General features: G+C 53.1%; 1 protein-coding gene across 4 annotated transcripts in view; it reads left to right on the top strand.

The window, feature by feature from the left end:
• LOC119596111 (protein spitz-like) overlaps positions 1 to 20,000 on the top strand; it is an 81,216-nt gene that overhangs the window by 9,090 nt on the left and 52,126 nt on the right. For 3 of the 4 annotated variants that reach the window (XM_037945255.1, XM_037945256.1, XM_037945258.1), the window contains one exon: positions 8,049 to 8,531. In XM_037945255.1, coding sequence (XP_037801183.1) covers positions 8,049 to 8,531 — 483 coding nt within the window. Of the gene's footprint in view, positions 1 to 7,861; positions 7,974 to 8,048; positions 8,532 to 20,000 lie in introns of those variants that run through there. The other variant, XM_037945257.1, reaches the window with a different exon arrangement.

Below are 20,000 nucleotides of genomic sequence, written 5' to 3' on the forward strand. Positions count from 1 at the left end.
AAGGTAGTGTGGTGGTGGTGGCGATGGCGGCTATAAGAGGAGGTGGTGGCGGCGGCGGCGGCAGTGGAAGTGGAAGTGTAGCGGCGGCGATGGAGGTGGTAGTGGTGCTGAGGGGGAAACTGTGTCTCTTGGCCGCCAGTGCCCGCAAGGTCTTCCCACGGTTACGTCAAATCCCTCACTCACAAACCGTCACACGCACACATACACGCACACACACCTCTTCTTCTTCTTCTTCTTCTTCTTCTTCTTTTCTTCTTCTTCTTCTTCTTCTTCTTCCACTTTCCTTTCTCTCATTTCTTTCAACGGCTCAGTTACTAAGCCCCCCCCCCCCACCGTCATCTTACTGTTACCTGTGCTTATATTTTATTATTTACTTATTTTTAATTTTTTTATTGTCTCGATAACTCTACCATATATAACCTTCCCCCTCTCTCTCTGTCTCTGTCTCTCCCTTTATCTCTCTCTCTCTCTTTCTCTTTCTCTTTCTCTCTTCCCCTCCCCTACCCCTACCCCTACCCCTACCCCTACCCCTACCCCTTCCATACTTCCTTCTCTCTCTTCTGCTCCCCCTCTTTATTCCCCCTCATTTCTTCCTCTCTTTTCCTCCCACCCCCGCCCCACCCACCTATCGATCGATCATACTTCCTATCCAGACGACTGGACGGCCGCGTGACATTTTAAGGATGCCTTGGGCGAGGTTAAGGATGTGCCAGAGGATAGGGTGGGATGGGAGAGGGTGGGATGGGACGGGATGGGATGGAAAGAATGGGATAGGATGGGCGATATATACATGTATATGATGCGATAGGATTAGACAGACGAGCGCGATCCCAGCCCCCCACATTCCCCCCGTCGTTTGGCCGAGTTTAGGAGCCATCAAGGACTGTATTAACTCCTTCCGCTCTCTTAAATGTGTCTTGGATCTGGCTTTGAAGTGTCTAGAAGGTGTCTGTCTTTGAGGAGCCTCTCGCCGGGCGCCGCCACGATGATCCCATTCTGTGATGACGCCGTCGTCCCCCGCATACCATTCCCGGCGAATTCCGCACTTGAGCTCCCTCCGTCGCCGCCGCCGCCGCCCGCGCCTCCGCCGTTCAGATCAAACGCGCTCGTGTGTCTCCCCTCCCCCCATTCATCTGTCGGCTTGAAAAGAACAGTAGGGGGATGAGGGGATAGGGAGAGGGGGTGACAGGGAACACAGACGGACGATGGGGAGGGGAAGGCGCTCAAACAGTCGGTGTCGATGACGACGATGGCGGCAAGGGCGGCGGCGGCGGCGGCGGCGGCGGCGGCGGCGGCGACGACGACGGCGGAGGAGGAGACGATGGTCTTTGCATAGTTTGGCAAGCCGCTATTTCTCTCTTGCGAACTCCGGAGTGTGTGCCCCGCGGGTTATATTTGGTCTTCTAACATTGAAATCCCCTTTCCTCTTTTTATGCCCCCCCCCCCCTCTCTCTCTTTTGCTCCGACTGTCTGGCACCCGAGGGGTCTCTCTCTCTCTCTCTCTCTCTCTCTCTCTCTCTCTCTCTCTCTCTCTCTCTCTCTCTCTCTCTCTCTCTCTCTCTCTCTCTCTCTCTCTCTCTCTCTCTCTCCCTCTCTCTCCCCCCCCCCTCTCTCTCTCTCCTTTCTTTCCTCGCTCTCTCAATTCCCTCTCTTTTCGGTTCGCTCTTCTCACCTCTCATCTCCTCTCGTAACATGACGTTAGGGGCGTGTCGGGCGGCCTGGTTGTGGGGAAATGAGGGGAGGGGAGAGGAGAGGAGGTAGGTAGGTAGGTAGGTAGGTGGAGGGGGGAGGGAAGGAGAGGAGGGAGGTAGGTAGGTGGAAGGGAGAGGGGAGGGGGAGGAGAGACGAGCAGAGAGAAGGGAGAGGAAGGAGGGGGAGGGGAGGGGAGGGGGATAGGAGAGACGGGATAGAAGAGAGGGAGGGGAAGGGAGTGCGGGACGTGTTGTGGCGGCCTTCGCTGTGAGCCTGCCGTTCTCTCCGAACGGAACGGGAGTGCCGACTGAGGGAGAGGAATTTTGAACGACTTGTGTTGTTGCCGGGGACGTATTGTTCCCCGCAGCGCCACTTGTCGGTGTGGATTCGTAGGCGCCTTCGAATGTGTGGATGGGATTGGGATTGGCACTCTCTCTCTCTCTCTCTTTACCTCCCTTCCTTCCCCTTTCCCCTTTCCCCTTTCCCCTTCCCTTCCCTCTCCCCCCTCCCTTCCCTCTCCCCCCTCTTTTCATCCATCAATCCACCACACCCAAAAAGACCAAAGAATTGGCGAGTAACCGACATTCGTGCACGTTGCAAGACCCCCGACAAAGTGCCTGTGGCGGAGGTACTTTTATAAGTGGCCAATTCACGTCAGTAGCCAGTCTGGAAATTTGGTGGAATTTAAGTGTTTGTGAAAAGACTATTTAGGGAATGGCGGGGGGGGGGGCGTTATTGCGCGTGTGTAGGCCGTGGATTCATTGATAAGTATAGTGAAAAAAAATATGAAAAAAGAATAAAGGAGAAAAAAATTATGGCAATAAGAGTAATAGCGTGATTGCGTACTTTTTTGGGGGGGTTGTGGGGTGATTAGCATGCGCGGACTGACCTGTTCTTTTGATGCGTGAAATGTGTGCACGGCTATTTAAACTCAAGTGATAAAAAGAATTAAAGAAATGCACATATAAACATGGAAAGAGAGTGAATAATACAGCCGGCTCGTAAATTGTACTCTTGTTTGAAGATGATTTGCTCGCGTATTGATTTCGTGTTGTGACTGTCGTGGCCGGGAACGACCCCGCGGGAAAGACCACGTCGTCCCAAGCAGTGATGATGAATCAGTGGATAGATGGATGGATAAACAGAGAGATAGGTTGGTTGGAAAAATATAAAATTTGGAAATAACGAAGGGTTTTTTATGGTTAGCTTTTGCTGTATGTTATCTAAGTTGTTTTGTGTGGAATTTGATGCCCTTCCCACCTGTAGGTCCTGAGACAAGCGCCGTAATATCTTCTTGGCTCACATAGATAACACACGCGAACGTCGTTATTCAAATGTTTGCGATATATACACTTTTCTTTTGGTTCATGTAGAATTTTGCCTTCAAATAAATTTTGAAGTTTAGCTAAAATATATATTCACCATCATCAATACTATCTTCATTGCTATCACCATCATCATGACCATCATTATCACCATCATCATCATTGCCATCATTAATCATCATCATGTTTTATTTACTCTGTGAGTCACGTAATAGAAGAAATGTTGCGTTAGATACGGGATGTGAAATCTTACCGGTGCTCCCCATTTCCCTCATCTCTTTAAAAGTACAAATATGGCGTCGAGTATGACACTTAAGAGGCTTTGTAAGTAAGAGGACCGACGATGATTAAAGAGGAAACATTTGTTATTGAATCCGGCCGTTGAGTAGATGGTAGATGCTTGGTCCCTTTAATAGACCGAGTTAAAGAAAATGTTAAAAATGTAGGCCTAGCTACAAAGGATAGATGGGATGAATAACAATAGAGCTGCTTGTGGATAGACAGGATAGACAGCTATAAAGAGATAAAAGAACACTGATAGATGGATAGATGTGGTCGATAGACGGCCCTTACGAGCTAAGCTGTAAAATGTGCGAGCTGTGAGCGAGTTGCAGAGCCGTAGGATTGCAGACAGGGAGCTGGTCTTGTGCTCCCGCGGTTGTAAATCCGCCCTACTTACGCATTTGTTTTCTGCACAGTACTGCCGTGGTCGACTCCCCCCCCCCCTCTTCTTTCCCCTTCTCTCCTTATTCTTTTTCCCCTTTCCTTGACCCTTCCTTCGTTCCCTTACTCTCTTTTCATCGCCATTCCCTCCCCCTTCCCTCTTCCTTCCCACTCCCTTCCATTTCATACCCTTCTCCTTCCCTCTTCTCGCTACCTTTCCCCTCCTCCCTCCTCTTATCCCCTCCCCTTATCACACTCCGTACGTCGACTGCGAGATTATAATGAGGTAATTTATATAAATGTTACTTGTTTCTTAGACGGGTAGGAATACCGGTACTGTAAGTTATTTTTTAGCATCGTCGTTTTTAGTATCTTTCTCTTCCTCTCTCTTTTTCCCCTTCCTCCTCCCCCCTTTCCCCCTATTCTCTCCCTTCTCCCCTCCTCCTCCCTCCTTTTCCCCAGTTTTCTCCCTTCTCCCCTTCTCACACATTTCCTTTGCACCCCCTGCACCCCCTCTCTTTTCTCTCCCCCCACTGTACTTCCCCCTCCCCTACACTGCCCCCCTCCCTCATTCTCTCCTAATTATTCCTCCCTCCTCTGCCTCCCCATCCCCCCCTCTCCATTCCCTCCTCCTCATTCCCTCCACCCCATTCCCCTCCCCCATTCCCTCCTCGTAGCGGTACGGCCCGCAGTGTTTGTCGAGACGTTTTTCCTGTTGCTTTTTAGCTCGTGGTTACAGTGCAGCGCCTCACTTGACGACATTGACGGCGGGCGTCGAATTCAGACAGGCAGACAAACAGATGGATAGATGGATGGCCTGAAAGATAGATAGATGGATGGGTGGAGACAGATATTATGTGAATAGGAAGGATGTATTGGATAATTACAGGTAGATGGACAGGTAGATAGTGATAGTGAGTGAGGCATACAGACAAAAGAAGAGAGCGAGAGAGAGATAGAGGGATAGAAATTAATTCGGTCTTCCATGTTTACACACGAGACCCGATGTGTTTTGTTGCGCGCGTGTGCGTGTGTGCGTACGTGCTCGTAGCTTCGCGTCTGGGCAGGCAGTGAACGGAGTAAAGTGAGGGGAGGGGGAGGGGGAGGGGCAGGAGCAAGATGGTAGGGTAGGGTTGGGGAGAACTGGGAGGGGGAGGGGGAGGTGGGGGGGATTCGGTGCCAGTGTCAAATGCCAAGGTAAGATGGGCTAGGCGAAGCAACCTAGGCGCGGCAAGGCAGGCAAACGGCCCTGTGCGCCTCCCCCCTCCTTTCCCCTTCCCCCCTTCCCCCACCCCCTAGTCATCACAGGGAGAAAGTTCGCGAAGGCGGAGGCAAAAGAGTTTTAGGGTGAGGGGGAGGGGAGGGGAGGAGAGTGTCGTGTCATTTTTATGTTTTCTTTTGTAATCGCAACTTTCTTGGTTTATATAGCCTAAGTAGTTTACTTTCCGCTACTTGAATATGTCGTTGTTTTATCATGGTACCTGCGTGGGTAACACACACACACACACACACGCACGCACGCGCGCGCGGAAATACACGCGCACGCAAATGAACATACACGCACACGCACGTGCACTACGCTCTCTCGCATACACACGCATGGTCTCTCTCACCGTCACTGAGCGGGCATCGGGCGGCCTTAACGTATTCCGCCCACGTCCGCATCTTCCTTCTCTCACACGCCCGTGGTGGGCGGTGCGGGCGGGGGCCTTCGTGGCGGGCGGCCGGGGGGATGACTCCCGAATACTGCAGGCACACTGCTGCGACTGTTTGCCTGCTTGCTTGCGCTTCCCTCTGTGGCGTCACTTCCGATAAGCTGGCCAGACGCGCGTATATATACACCCGCGCACGCACGCACGGACACTCGCTTGAAAGCCCGCAAGCTCGCACGCATACACGCACGGATATTTCGCACACGCACGCACTCATGCACGCGCAAGCGAGTACGAGCGGTCCGGCGAGACGATTTCTACCCGGATCTGCAGCGTCCATGTTTGGGGCTTGGGTTCAAACGCGCTCTGACCATGTTAGGGGAAGTGGCGTGTTAATGGCATTACGCTGGCTCTTTGGATTTCCTTTTTACTTGTTTAAGGGGGATTGTTGTTGTATTTTTTATTTTTTTATTTTTTATTTTTTTGTACTGGTTTGCTCAGTTGGAAGGAACGTTTATCGCCGAGAGGTGGGGGGGTTATTAAACGTTTTGAGATTCTCTCTGTCTCTCTCTCTCTCTCTCTCTCTCTCTCTCTCTCTCTCTCTCTCTCTCTCTCTCTCTCTCTCTCTCTCTCTCCCTCTCTCTCCCTCTCTCTTTCGTGAACAGACGCGTTGTTGTGGCGGCGCCGTGGCTTTTATTTTACAAGCAAACGTCTTCCCTCGCCCCGTCTGCCTGCGTCTGTTTTCTGTCTTTTTCCCTGTCCTTCCGATCTCTCGTCTTTCTCTACTTCTCTTGTTCCCTCTTCCCCCTCTGTCCCCTTTTCTCCTTCCTTCCCCTCTGTCCCCTCTCTCCCTCCCTCTCTTCTGTACCCTGTACCCCTCTACCCCTTCCCTCACCAGACGGGAAGGCGGCCAGAGATGTCCTTCGCGAGTACTGTCCTGTGACGGCGCGACGGCCAGCAGCGGCAGCAGCGCCCGTCGCATAATCTCGTTAGTGCCGCTGTCGCCGCGTCAACAGTTCCTGCGTCTGACTCCAGCTGCACCGATGGGGGTGGGGGTGCAGATGGGGATGGGTTGGGGAGTTCGAGTCGGTTTTGGTGAAAGAGATGGGGAAAGGAGGGCATGGGTGGATAATGAGCCTGATAGATTGAATGGTTGATTGTTATAGATACGAGAGAGATGGCTAGATGGATTGGTTGTTCTGGACAAGAGATTGATTGATTGATTGAGTTATTGCTATAGATTCACGTGTTTTTCTGGCCATTGTCTTTCCCGCATTCATTTTCGTCCATTTCATCCAACCCGCTCCCCCGGGTGTGGGAAGTGGAGGGAAAGGCTAGGAATGGGAAAGAAGAGAAGAGGCAAGAAGGGCAAGAGACCCACTTTCCCCTCGTAAACACGTCGTTATGGGAGCCGCTGCTTGCTCGGAATTCGTCTGCCGTGTTGGTTTTACTGAAATAGTTAGATCGCATTGCGTTCCCTTCCATCTTGCTTCGGTCTTTCCCCCTTTTCGTCACTTCTTCGCCTCTTTTTCCCCTCTACGTCGAAAGCCAAGTGGAGCGGAAACCCACGGTAGTTGTGTGTAAGGGAGGGCGAGACGGCATGTGTATCAGATCTGTTCCGGGAGCATAGAAAGGGCTCGAAAAAGTGTCTTGTTGGAGCTTAGGAAAAAGACACCGGTATCAGGTTGTGCTTGGGTTTACGGGCGTAGTGTGTGTGCATAAGCAAGGTCCCGCGCAGAGCGAACGACGAGGGCGTGGGCGTTGTTGGGTATCTGGCAGGGCATCCGGTAGTGGGCATCCGTTGGGCGGTGGCTGGCTCTAGAGGAGGTGGGTCGTAAGAAGAACAAGGTGTTTGTTTCATATTAAGGATTTTCTTTTCTTTTTTTCCCCCATTCATCTTGTTAAAGCTTGATTTTTTTTTATATTTCTGTTCAACTGTCTGTATGTGCTTGTGTTTATGTGCATGGGCGGTGCGCGTGTGTGTGGGCCGGCTGAAAATAGCGAAAAATGTATACTTCCTTGCATGTTACTAGACACACGTCTTAATATTTTGAGGGGAATTTGAGTGTTTAGGGAAGGAGAGAGGGATTAGCATTTTTTGTATTTGTTGTATTTTATTTTTTATATGTTGGGCGGTGTTAAGAATACATAAAGGATATACTTAACATTCGCCTTTGAACTCTGGAAGCGGCTAGTACGGAACGGGAGGAGGCTGGGTAGGGGGGGGGGGTCCAGCAGAGCCACGCGGTCTGTAGCTACTGGTCCGGGGGGAGGGGCGGGGGTGCTAGCGTGCGTCCTTGGCCATTCCCCGCCCGGGCCTTCGCTGGCCATCAAGTGAATGCGTTTCCTCCTCCGACGTCTCCGCCGCCGCCATCGCTTGCATAGAATCGCGAGGGGGCGGGGGCGGGGCATGGGGCCGGAGGCAGCGGAGGGCGTTGAGAGCGTGACGTCATCCGGGCACGAGCCAGGCAGCCGCTATTTTGGAGCGGCGGCGCCCCCCACTCCCAGGCAGGCGGAGTTGCACCAGGCTGTTGCAAGTGCAGTGTGCGTTGCAGCCCCGGCAGCAGCCCCCCACTCCAGACCTTCCGCCTGGAGGGGCGAGGCCTCGGCGATGTCCCTTCCCTCCGTTCCCTCCTCCTCGGTGGTCCTGCTCGGGTTTCCCCCCCTCCCCGCCGTCCCCGAGCGAGCCTCGCGTGACCACCTTTCCTCCTTTCAGACTGTTGGCGACGATGCAGCGTGGACGCCAGCGTGAGCGACAGCAGACGTCAACACTTCCACCACCTCCCCCTCCACCAGCGTCAGGAGCAGCAGCAGCACTGTGCGTGTTGTGAGGGCTGCGGAGGAGTGGCGTCGCAGGGCGAGGCTTCGGCGGGGCGCCGCGAGGGCCAGCAGCAGCAGCAGCTTCAGGAGGCGTGTCGGTGGCGGGCCCCTCCAGGGTGGTGGCGGTGGCGGCGGTGGTGGGGCAGGTGCCAGTGTGGTGGGCAGTGTCAGGACTGTAGCGTTATGGACAGTGGGGGCAGTGCAGGCCCACCAGCCGCAGCCAGCCCGCCCCCCGCCGCCCACCAGTGCCCTTGCCCCGCGCTCGCGCCCACCCGCACACCCGCGCCCACATCGTCCAGGTCGAGGAGCAGCATGCCCTCGTACTCCTCGATACTCACTTTACTCCTCCTCCTAGTCGCCACGTTACCCAGGTTTACAGGTAAGTCCCTCCGCCTTGTTCTTCGCTTCAGTCCCATTCATTAGGTCTTCTCCTTCGTCCTCCTCATTACACCGCCTAATTACTTCTCATAACCCCGGCCCATTAGTCCCTCGCCTTCCCCCGCCGCCTCCTCCGCGCGAGGGAGGCGGACGGAGGCAGACGAGCGGAGCCGACCCCGGCGTCTCGACACGTCCCAGCGTCCGGCGCCGTCGTCCAGCCTTGAGCGTGGCTATGAAGGCAGCGGCACAAGGAGCTGACTAAACGATGACTTGATGTATTGGCAATCAATCTCTCCGCCTTCAAAGGGAGCGCGAGGCCTTGCGCTGCGCCCATATATCTTTCGCACGCGCTCCGAGGACGCGCTCGAATAAGCACCTGTTAGTCTGCTTGAATTTTGAGAAGCTGACTTGAATTTATGCATTGGATTTTTTATTTTTTATTTTTTGGGGGTTGATTAAGTTTTGATCATTTGTAGTGGCGCACTTCCTCCCTTTCGCGTTTTTTTCTTAATCATCTTTTCCTTCCTTCTTCCCCTTTCCCCTTTCTTGCTTCAATCCACTTAACCTCTTCTGCCCCCTCTCTCCTTCCCTTTCTCCTCTTTCCTCCTCCTCTTCTCATCTCCCCCTCCCCTTCCCTCTGCTTTGCCCTCTCTTCTCCCCACCCCTTTCCTTCCTTCCCCCTTTGCCTTCCCACCACTCTCCCCCCCCCTTCCCACCACTCTCACCCCCCCTTCCCACCACTCTCACCCCCCCTTCCCACCACTCTCACCCCCCCCTTCCCACCACTCTCACCCCCTTCCCCTTCCCACCACTCTCCCCCCTTCCCTTCCCCTTTGCCTTCCCTCACCCTCTCCCCCTTCGCAACCTGTCTTCCTCCCTTCCCTCCCAGTCTTCCTCTCCCTTCCCTCCCTATTTCCCTCCCCCTCCCCTTCCTTCCTCCTCCCCAGCAATCACGTATTCAAACGAAAAGCTAACCGTCGGATTCATGAGCCCTTTTACTTGATCTCGAGACGTATTGTTATTGCCTTCACTCAGGCGACGCGGCGGTAAATCAAGAGGTGGCTTCCGCGGTGTAACGTTTCTTCCTTGTATTTTTAATGACCGCCGGACCGACTCCTCGCGCGGAATACGGGATGCGGCTGACATTACCGGCGACTGCAGTCTGGCCGGCCCCCGGGGAGGCGACGGGCCGGGAAGGGCATGATGCTCTCGCACGCTCGCATGCACGGGGGGTGGGGAGGACTTGGAGGCACCATTGCTAAAGGACATGTACATACACATTTTTGTAAAAAAAACATTTGCACACAAGTTGTGTCCACTTGTACATTCACTCATTCACACGCACAACACCACACACACAGTCTCACACATACACTTACACACGTCCTCAATTACCCTCCCTCCCACTTCCTGTGCACACATGTGAGCGAATGTGAGTGGGCGAATGAATGAATGAGTGAGTGAGTGAGTGGGTGAATGAGAGTGGGCCCCGGCCCACAGGAAGCACTGTGGAAGGGCCACACCATCTAGGGTCGCGAGATATCGATTGGGCCCTACCTGGCCTAGGATCAATGCGGACTGTCCATCACGCTATCATTAGCACGGTGTCGCCAGGTACTCTCAAGAGGACATCCTTCCCATTCGCACGTGCGCACGCACTAACACACACACGCGCACACACACACACACACACACACACACACACACACACACACACACACACACACACACACACACACACACACACACACACACACTTTAACCCCCCCCCCCTCATCGCTCTTACCTTCCGTCACCTGATCTCTCTCAAACACAAACACACTCGTAGGGCCACCGATCCCCCCCCTCATCCCTTGAACTCCTCCCGTTCCTTGCGTCTAGGACACCGATGCATTCCTTGGGCGACGGCTGGGCATTTTCTGCGCGTGTAGGGTACGTTCCGAGGGGGGATGGGGATAAGGGGGTAAGGGGTTAGTGCGGTAGGGACTATAGGGTATGCTGGGGCACGTTAGGGTATGCTGGGGGAGGCCCGGAATAGGTTACGCGTGTTTTCGAGACTCGCGAATTAAGATGCAGATAGGATAAGGTAGGCAAGTATGTGGTTGTGCATGAGGACTAAAGGTGTAACGTTTGATGTAGGAGAGGTGCCGGATAGCGAGAGGATAGATAGGTATTTGTATGTCGCCTATCCGATTTCGGTGTGATATCGACTTGTTCCCCCGACGCGGAACGATGGAGAGGCAGCCAGACTACGGGGCTCTCTCCTATTCGAAAATAAGAAGTACTCTACCCTCCATTCCACTCCTTTTCCTTCATTCATTCACTTCCCCCATTCTCTTCTTCCCCCCACTTGTTCCCTCTCCTCCTGTCATTCCTCTCCTCCTGTCATTCCCATTCCTCTCCTCCTGTCATTCCCTTTCCTCTCCACCCCCCTACTTCCCTCTCCTCCTCCCCTTCCTCATCTGCTTTCCTCTCCTCATTCCTCTTCTCTGCTTTCCTCTCCTCATTCCCCTCCTCCTCTGCTTTCCTCTCCTCATTCCCTCTCCTTTCCCCGCCATCCCCCCACTCCTCTTCCCTTCCCCGCATTACACCCCCCCCCCTTCTCTCCTGTAGTGCCATTGGGCTGTTGAAGGTTTGTTCTCCGCCGCCAATTGTAGACGGGTCCTTTTCTTTCAAGCAGCAGGATGAACTTCATGTTGATTGGACCACAAGTGTACTTATCTCTGTCTGTCTCGGTCTCACTCTCTCTCGCCTTTCTCTCACTCACTTGTTCCTTCCTCCCTCTCCCTCCTACTCCCTCCTTTCCCTTCTCTCCCTCCCTCCTTCCTATCCCCCCTCTCCCTCCCTCCTTCCTACTCCCCCTTTCCTTCCCTCCCTCCCTCCGTCCCCTCTTAGTTCCTATCTGCTGAGCATCATCGCGGAAGTTTGTTCTTGTATTACCGTCTCCGACCTGTAAAAGTCGTTGGACTGATCTACTTTTGTCTTGTCGTTGTTTGTTGCGGACTGGACGAGGCGTTGGGAAGGGTCGGCGTTTATTTTGCTTTATGGATGTTTTTGTTTTTCTTTTTTTATCACTGAGGCCTTTTTGTTTGGTTTGAGCTTGAGGTTGCGCTGGCCAGAGGAGCGCAGGTAGGGCTCATTACGGAGTGAGTGAGATGCGCGAATTAATGAGTCCGTGCGAGTTAATCAGTTGCTTCCCAAGACCGAGTGACTGTTAGGCCGTGAGCTATGGGCGGTGGGCGGCGAGGGGACGCGTGCGGGCGTGCGGGCGTGTAGGCCAGACGTGAGCGTGACGGCGACAGGTGAAGGCCCGTCACGGTGGCGGGGTCCCGCAGGCCCCGGGGCGCCCCCTCCCTCGCCCGTGGCTGGCCAAGCGCGCCCATCCGGAACACTCGCCGCCCACCGCCCCGCCGACCAATCGCCACCTCCCCGCCGTGTGACTTCCGACCAATCACTAGCAGGTATCATGCAGGTGCGCTGGAGGCTCTCCTGCCGGCGGCCACGGCGTCGCCACCGCACGAACTTCCCTCCGAACCCTGGGGGCTTGGGCGGCGGGCGGTGGGCGGGCGGGCGGAGGGACTGTTCTCTCCTCCCGCTGCGCCGAAGGGGCAGCTGAGGGGGCAGAGCGTGTCCCTCTGCCCCTCGCAAGCGCCCCCCCCTCCCACCTTTCCCCCCTCTTTCTTCTCGTGCCCCGGGTAACTTGATCCCCCCCCCTACCCACCCACACCCTACTTCCGGTGGCTGGCTGGTGGGTCTCCCTCTCGCCTTTCTTTTTTCTCCCTCCCTCCCTCCCTCCCTCCCTCCCTCCCTCCCTCTCCTCCCCCTATTGTAACTAATGTAATATATATATATATATATATATATATATTTTTTTTTTTTCTTATTCGATAGAAAAAAATCCCTCCCTCCTGCCCTGGCCCTGTCTTTCTCTTTCTCATCTTCCTTCTCTTTTCCCTTCTTTCTCTTTCTCTTTCTCTTTCTTTCTCTATCTCTTTCTCTTTCTCATCCTCTCGCTTATGCCTCTCCAAGCCCTCTTTGTCTCAAGTCGCAAGCCCCTTTCCCCTCCCCCGCTGCTTCGGCATTGCCACCGGATCTTCGTCCTTAATGCTGAGGGTTAAAGGGTGTAGGGTGTGGGTTCCGGAGCCTCCTGGTGGTAGTGCTGCGGCTACCAGCGATCCACATCTGGAGTCATTAGGTTGCCATAAGTACTCTCTCACACCCACGCGGAGGTACTCACGCTGGGTCTGAGGGGGGAGGGGGAAGGGGGTGGCAGGCAGGCACTGTTCTGACATCGGGGCCAAGGAAGGGAATGAGAGGGAGGGAGAGAGGGAGAGGGTGGCGTGAAGGCACTGCTCTGATTCTTGGTCCGGGAAGAAAGGGGTGGGTGGGGGGTGACCGGGAGGTATACTGTCTTCGCTACCTCGTCAGCTTCTTCCCCTCGCCTGTAGGTCTTGATGTAAACACGCCCCTCCTCCTCCCACGCCCTCCCTGTCCATGCCTCGGGATGGCCCGCGCTCCTTCCCAGGGCACGGCGACAAGTGCCGTTCCTTGTGCCAGCTCGAGTGTGGGGCTGTGGGCATAATGCGAGGTCGTGTCAGGTGACCACACGATGCAGGGCAGTTGCAGGGCAGTTGCATGGATACGGTGTCATGCGTGCTTTCTCGGGACGTGCATGGCGGGGTCGCGTTACCAGGCGTGCTTGTCATTGCATACCGAAACGTTTAGAGTGTCTGGTCTTTTCTTAGCCCGGGTGTGTGAGGGGGGCGGCAGCTTCCGTCGTCTGGCTGCGAGGAAGCGGCGCCCGTCGTGTTTTGTCATGTTGCACGCCGCCCCGGGCCGCCACTCCCCTCCGGCCGCTGCTGAGCCCGCCTCGAGGCCTGGCCGAGGCCCCTGGCGAGTCGGCGCCGTGGCCTCGGGAATGACCCGTGACCTGGCGGCCTGGACAACAAGGGTGGTGCAAGGCGGTGACGACGTTACCCTTGGTCACGTCGAAGCCAAGGCCCCAGGGCATCCTGCCAAGCTATAAACGGCGCTGCTCTGGCAACACGCTCGTAACACCGCCGCGCAGCGCTCGCCGTGTCCCAAGCTTTCGCTCACTGCACGTCGTTGCAACCGCTCCGCCGCTGACGAAGTGGTGTGGGCTTGGCCGCCGTCGAGGACACCTGCCAACCTACACGCTACACGTGGCATCACGCCCTTCCCCCCCTCCCTCCCTCCCTCCCCTTCCCTCCTCGCCCCTGCAGTCAGCCCGTGTCCCTCCAGGCCCCGGCAGCATTACCTACCTCTGCCCCTTAAGAACGCCAAGCAAAGTGAAACGGATATACAAGTATGCGCCTGTACGTCGGCGGTGTTTGGGTTTCACGGCTGGGAACCTCTCGGCGCTAGGTACTTGTGTAAAGCATGGAAGCGAAGGGGCGAGGGAACCCGATTTGCCACCAAGGGAAAAGTCCCAAATCGGACGCTCATTCACTGTCCCGAAGTCTGCCAGCGTGTATGGACGGGACGAATCGAGAGCAGCGCGATGGTTGTGTAAAGCAGTGAGATAAAGAGGGAGAATGAGTGAGCGAGAGGGAGAAAAATGAGAGCGAGAATGAGTGAGTGAGAGAGTAAATGACAGTGAATTAATACACAATTGGGAAATATTGAGTGAGTGAATGTATGAGTGAGAAAAAGAATAAGTCAGTGAATATATGAGTAAGGGAGTGAGTATATAATCAGCGGCCGTGATCCTGTGTGTCACACGACAGTCTTTTTCAAGACCTTTAATTCTCGCTCCACATTTGTCAAAGTGCGCGTGTGCGTGAGGGGCTCGTGACAAGGTTACACTGGCGGATGATGGTTCCCTCACGAAAGCTTTCTCCCGGGACTTCGTGCGAAAAGTGTGTGTGTGTGTGTGTGTGTGTGTGTGTGTGTGTGTGTGTGTGTGTGTGTGTTTGTTTGTGTGTGTGTGTGTGTGTGTGTCTCTCTCTCGTCTGTCTGTCTGTACGCCTCTCTCTCTCTCTCTCTCTCTCTCTCTCTCTCTCTCTCTCTCTCTCTCTCTCTCTCTCTCTCTCTCTCTCTCTCTCTCTCTCTCTCTCTCTCTCTCTCTCTCTCTCTTTCATCGAGCATGTACCTGTTTGAAACTTACTATGTAGGGGAGGGGATGAGGTTAACACGCACATGGAACAAAAGCAAAATGTCAAGTTCAGAACCACGTACAGCATTGGTAAATGATGTGTTCGTCAACGGCCGTGATGTTATTTACAAGCAGGATAGAAAATGAGAGGCCTAACCTTTACCAAGTTTGGCAGAGCTAATGGGCCTTCTTTTTCCCCCGACAGGTTACATAGGCCTAGGTTGGGGTAACAAGCGGTCGGGAAATGGGAGCACTGAGTAGAAGGACATGTGATCCTATTTAGTTAGGACATCCTAAACCTCGGTACAGGATACGACAGAAAACCTGAAAAAATAAATAGAAATGGCGTCTTACGTTCTAGAAATTGCATCCTCCTCCTCTCCCTCCCCGTATTCCTTTTGCTTCTCATTTTCCTCCTCTTTGTTCTTCTTCTCCTTCTCCTTCTCCTCCTTCTCCTCTTTCTCCTTCTTCTTCTCCTTCTCCTTCTCCTTCTCCTTCTCCTTCTCCTCCTTCTTCTTCTTCTTCTTCTTCTTCTTCCCCCTTCCCTTCTTTCCCTTTTCCACTTTTTCTTCTTTCCCCACTTCCTTTCTCCCCTCACCCTCTTTTCCTCTACCCATTTATGCTCTTCCTCTCTCCCTCTCCACGTTTCTCCTTCACTTTTTCATCCTTCCTCCCTCCCCTTTTCTTCTTCCTCTTTCCCCCTTCCCCTTTCCCCCTTCCCCTTTCACCTTCCTCCTTCCTCTTCCCCTTGCTTCTTCCTCCTTCCTCTTTCCCTCTTCCCCTCTCTTCCCCTTCTCCTTTCTTCTTTCCCTTTCTCCCCCTTCCGCCCCGCCTCCTCCCTGGACGCTGATTTAAATAGCCCGGAGTCATAGGCAGCTGACTTCGGTGCCGATGTTTGGAAAATATTCTCGGGTGCTTTCGTCAGCCGCCGAAGCATGACGTCTGATTCTTTTTTTTTCAATATTTTTGCTTGTGTTTGTTGTTTGTGCTTGTGGTTGTGTCTGTTTGCTTGCTCTGTGTTTATTGTTGTTTTGGTGGTGGTGGTGTGTGTGTGTGTGTGTGTGTGTGTGTGTGTGTGTGTGTGTGTGTGTGTGTTTTGTTTGTGTATGCGCTCTGTATTTCCTAGCATGTGTGTTTTCTTGTGTGTACCTTTTTTGCCTTCGAACGTGGGAGCGCTCAGACCTTCAATCGGGAATGTGTTTACTGTTTCGGGACGGTGTGACTCCACCGGTACACGACACTTTTATGCCCACGCCCACACGCCCACGCGCACATGCTCTCCTTTGTCAGCGTGCACGTCCAGGGATGGCCAGGTGATCTGCAAAGGGATCAGCCTACGGATATTTCTCTCTCTCTCTCTCTCTCTCTCTCTCTCTCTCTCTCTCTCTCTCTCTCTCTCTCTCTCTCTCTCTCTCTCTCTCTCTCTCCCTCCCCTCTCCCTCTCCCTCTCCCTCTCTCCCCTCTCCCTTCCCCTCTCTCTCTCTCTCCCCCTCCCCCTCCCCTCTCTCTATCTCTTTCCCTCTCCCTCTCCCTCTCCCTCTCCCTCTCCCGTAAATGCTACACCTTGGGAACGGCCTAAGGCTCGTCTCGTTTGTTTGCTTGTAATTCCCGCGAGCCTTTGTACGTTCAACCGCTCCCTGCTTCTCGGTTCTGCGTTTGAAAATGTTTGATTTTATGTTTTTGTGTTTCATTTTCATTTATATATTTTTCATTTCACTTCACTTCCGTCGGCGATGAGTTTCTTCTTTCTGGTTTTCGAAATTCTCGAAAGTTGTTTGAGCGAACGATTTTTCTTGGCACGAGTACCCCTCTCCCCCTCCAATGGAAGCGGTCTCCGAAGTAGGTCAGGAGGGATAGAGGGTCGGAAGGCATACTGGGGGCTAGGGTGAAAGGGAGGGGGGGGGTACTTTACCTCTCCCCCTTTCTCCCTTTCTCGGGGGTGCCATAAGTGTAGGCCTATCCCCGTGCCCGTGCCCGCGGAGGGTGCCAGCTTCCCCGCCTCATTAGGGTGCCCCTGTGTTTGGCTAGGTCCTGGGACACGGGGTAAGGAGGCGTCTGGGAAAGACGTTTCATTTCGTTGTTTTGCACTCACACGCGCACACGCACGCGCGCACACACACACACACACACACACACACACACACACACACACACACACACACACACACACACACACACACACGCACACGCACGCACGCACGCACACGCACACACACACACACACACACACACACACACACACACACACACACACACACACACACATTTTTATCCTCACATTTGGCACGACTGCTATCGTTCGTATATGAAGATGTTACAGAAGACACACAAAAAAACTTTCGTGTCCGGTTCCAAAATGCACGAACAAGAGAAAGAAATGCGGAAGAGAAAGAGAGAGTGAGAAAGAGACGGAGAATTATTTACAAGCGAAAGAAGATTTCAAGAACAAAAAACAGAGAAGAGAGAGAGAGAGAGAGAGAGAGAGAGAGAGAGAGAGAGAGAGAGAGAGAGAGAGAGAGAGAGAGAAGCGGCAGCGTGTCACGTGTTTCGAGTTTCTTTCGGGTCAAGTCAAACCTTAAAACTCGTTAACCTTCCGAGTCGATAAGAGGCCGGGCGAACGAGGCCAGAGGCGGTCAAGCGCGGCAGCGAATCGGCCTCCTGGAGGTGGTGATTGGCTGAGGGGGGGGGAGAAGGAGAGAGAGGGAGGGAGAAGGGAAGAAGGGGAGAGAGGGCACAAGAGGCATGGGAAAGTAGGGGAGGGAGTGTAGGAGGAAGGGAGAGAGGAAGAGAGGGAGAGAATGTGAGGGAGGAAGAGGGAGTGTGGGATGTAGGATGGGGGTTGGGGGGGGGTAGGGAGGAGTTGATAGAGGACGATAGAAATGGTGGGGAAAAGGGCGGCGGAAGGGTGGAGGAGCTAAGAGTTGGAAAGGGGTGGAGGAGAAGGGGGAGGGAGAGGAGGAGGAGGGCAGTTTAGCGGTGCCAGATGTGTGGCAGTTTGGGCAGGAAGGCGTGACGGCAAGTTTGTTCATGCTGGCTAATTTGACTGCTCTGTTTCTTCTTTTATTATTTCTCTCTCTCTCTCTCTCTCTCTCTCTCTCTCTCTCTCTCTCTCTCTCTCTCTCTCTCTCTCTCTCTCTCTCTCTCTCTCTCTCTCTCTCTCTCTCTCTCTCTCTCTCTCTCTCTCTCTCTCTTTCTCTCTCTCTCTTTCTCTCTTTCTCTCTTTCTCTTGGTTTCTTGTTCTTGAAGTCTTCTTTGACGTATATTTTTCTCCGTCCCTCCCACTGTTCCCCTTTGTAAATTTTCCTTTCTCACTTTCTTTCTTTGTTTTTTCTTGTGTTTCTTTTTCTCGTTGTGTGCTGGTTTCCCATTCATCTCTCCTCTCATTATTTCCTTTGTTTTTGTCTGCTCAGTTTCTCGCTTTATTTGGTTTTGTTTTTGGTACACTTTTCCACCTACTTTAATATTTACTCCGATATTTATCATCTTTTGCGAGTTTCATATATTTTTTTTCATCAGTTATTAATCGCTCACTCTTTTTTTTAATCAATTATTTTTTCTCTCTCGTTTTTCTCTTCTGCCTTGTCTTCTACCTCTCCTTTCTCTTCTACTTCATTCTCATTCTTATTTCCTTTACTCAGTATTCCGCTTCACTTCATCCATGTTCATCTTCATTTCTTTCACCTATCTCCTCCTCCTCCTCCTCCTCAATATTCTTCCTCCTCCCTCCCTCCCTCCTACTTCTCCCTCTTCCTCACCGTCCATCCTCCCTCCTTCCTTCGTTCGTTCCTTCCTTCCTTCCTCCCTCTCTTCCTTCCTTCCTTCCTCTCTTCCTTCCTTCCTTCCTTCCTCTCTTCCTTCCTTCCTTCCTTCCCCCTTCCTCCCTCCTTCCTCCCTCCTTCCTCTCCTCTCCCTCCCTCCTTCCTTCTCCCCCTCTCTACACCCTTCTTACAGCGACCGGAAGCGCCCGAAATGCGGCTCATTTTGGGCAGAGGAGCCACCATGAGGGCGAATAAATCTTGTGAAGGAAGGAGAGGGGGAGATGGGGAAGGAAGGAGGGAGGGGGGGAGATGGAGAGGTAGATGGGGAAGGAGGGAGGGAGCGGAGAGATGTAAAGGTAGATGGGTCGCAGGAAAGGGAGGTCAAGAAGATGGGTCGCAGGAAAGGGGGAAGGGACAGGGACGAGGGAGTGATATCAAGGGAAAGGGGAAGGGTAGAAGGGGAGGGGAGGGAAGGAGGGCAGAAGGGAAGAGAAGGGAGGGAGGGAGAAGGGAGAGGGAAGAGGGAGCAGCGTGGTTTCATTTCGGGCAGGGGTTGAGAGAGGACGGACGGCGAGGAGGGGGGGCAAGGAGGTCTTATGGATATAATACGCAGACGATTGTTACCAGTATTGTTGTTTATGGCATTATCGTCAGTCCTCTCACTATCACTATTATCTATCGTCTTCGTTATGTCTTATTTATCATTGCTTTATTTTATTTGTTTGTTTGTTCAGGGTGAGGGTTGGAGCTTGGCTTGGAAAAGTGTTGTGTTGCGTTCCTGAAGGTCGGTTTTCTGGCTGTTATATAAATGCATGTTTCTTTATTTTTGTACATTATTTATTTGTTTATTCATTGTGTCCTTATACGTGTGTTTATTGTTTCCTTGTTTATTTATTTACTGCCATTTGTTACTTGTGTAGGTTGGAAGTCACTTGTATGAGGGCGATCGATTGGTAGATGGATAGTTTCATCATTATCTACTTGACGATGTAGTGTGAGTTAAGGTGAATAGTTGTAACGTACTTCCTTGTTGTGTACTCTTTTCGTTATTTTTTTTCCTCTTTTCGTTTGTTCATTTATTATCTTTTTTTTTTTTTTTTTTTTGTTCATTTATGTTTTTTCTTGTCTTTTCGTTTGTCTTTTTTCTTTGTTTGTTCTTTTTTTTGTCTCTTTGCTTGTTCATTCTCATTTTTTCTCTCTTTCGTTTTTCATTTATTTATTTCTGACTGTCCTTGTGCACAAAATCGGCCGGGCGTTAGGTAGGTAGGCCCCGGCGTGGGCCAGCGAAACCCAGAGGCCGCCACCGTCACCCCGGCCTGGCCAAGTCGCACCTCCCCTTCCCTCCCCCCTCTATCTCCTCCCTCCTCCCTCCTTCCTCCTCCCTCCTCCCTCCTCCCTCCTCCCTCCTCCCTCTCCCTCCTCTTCTTCCCTCCCCTTCTTCCCTCCCTGCCCTCCCCCACCCAGCAACCCTCCAACCACTCTCTTACCCTCAACCACCGACACCTTCCTCGCCAACCCACAACCTCACACATACTGCAGCACCGTATTATTATCGTTATTCTCCCTCTTACACTTTCTCTTGTTTCTCTTCCCTGTT

This window comes from Penaeus monodon, chromosome 37, assembly GCF_015228065.2.
Source record: "Penaeus monodon isolate SGIC_2016 chromosome 37, NSTDA_Pmon_1, whole genome shotgun sequence".
Classification (NCBI taxonomy): Eukaryota; Metazoa; Arthropoda; class Malacostraca; order Decapoda; family Penaeidae; genus Penaeus; species Penaeus monodon.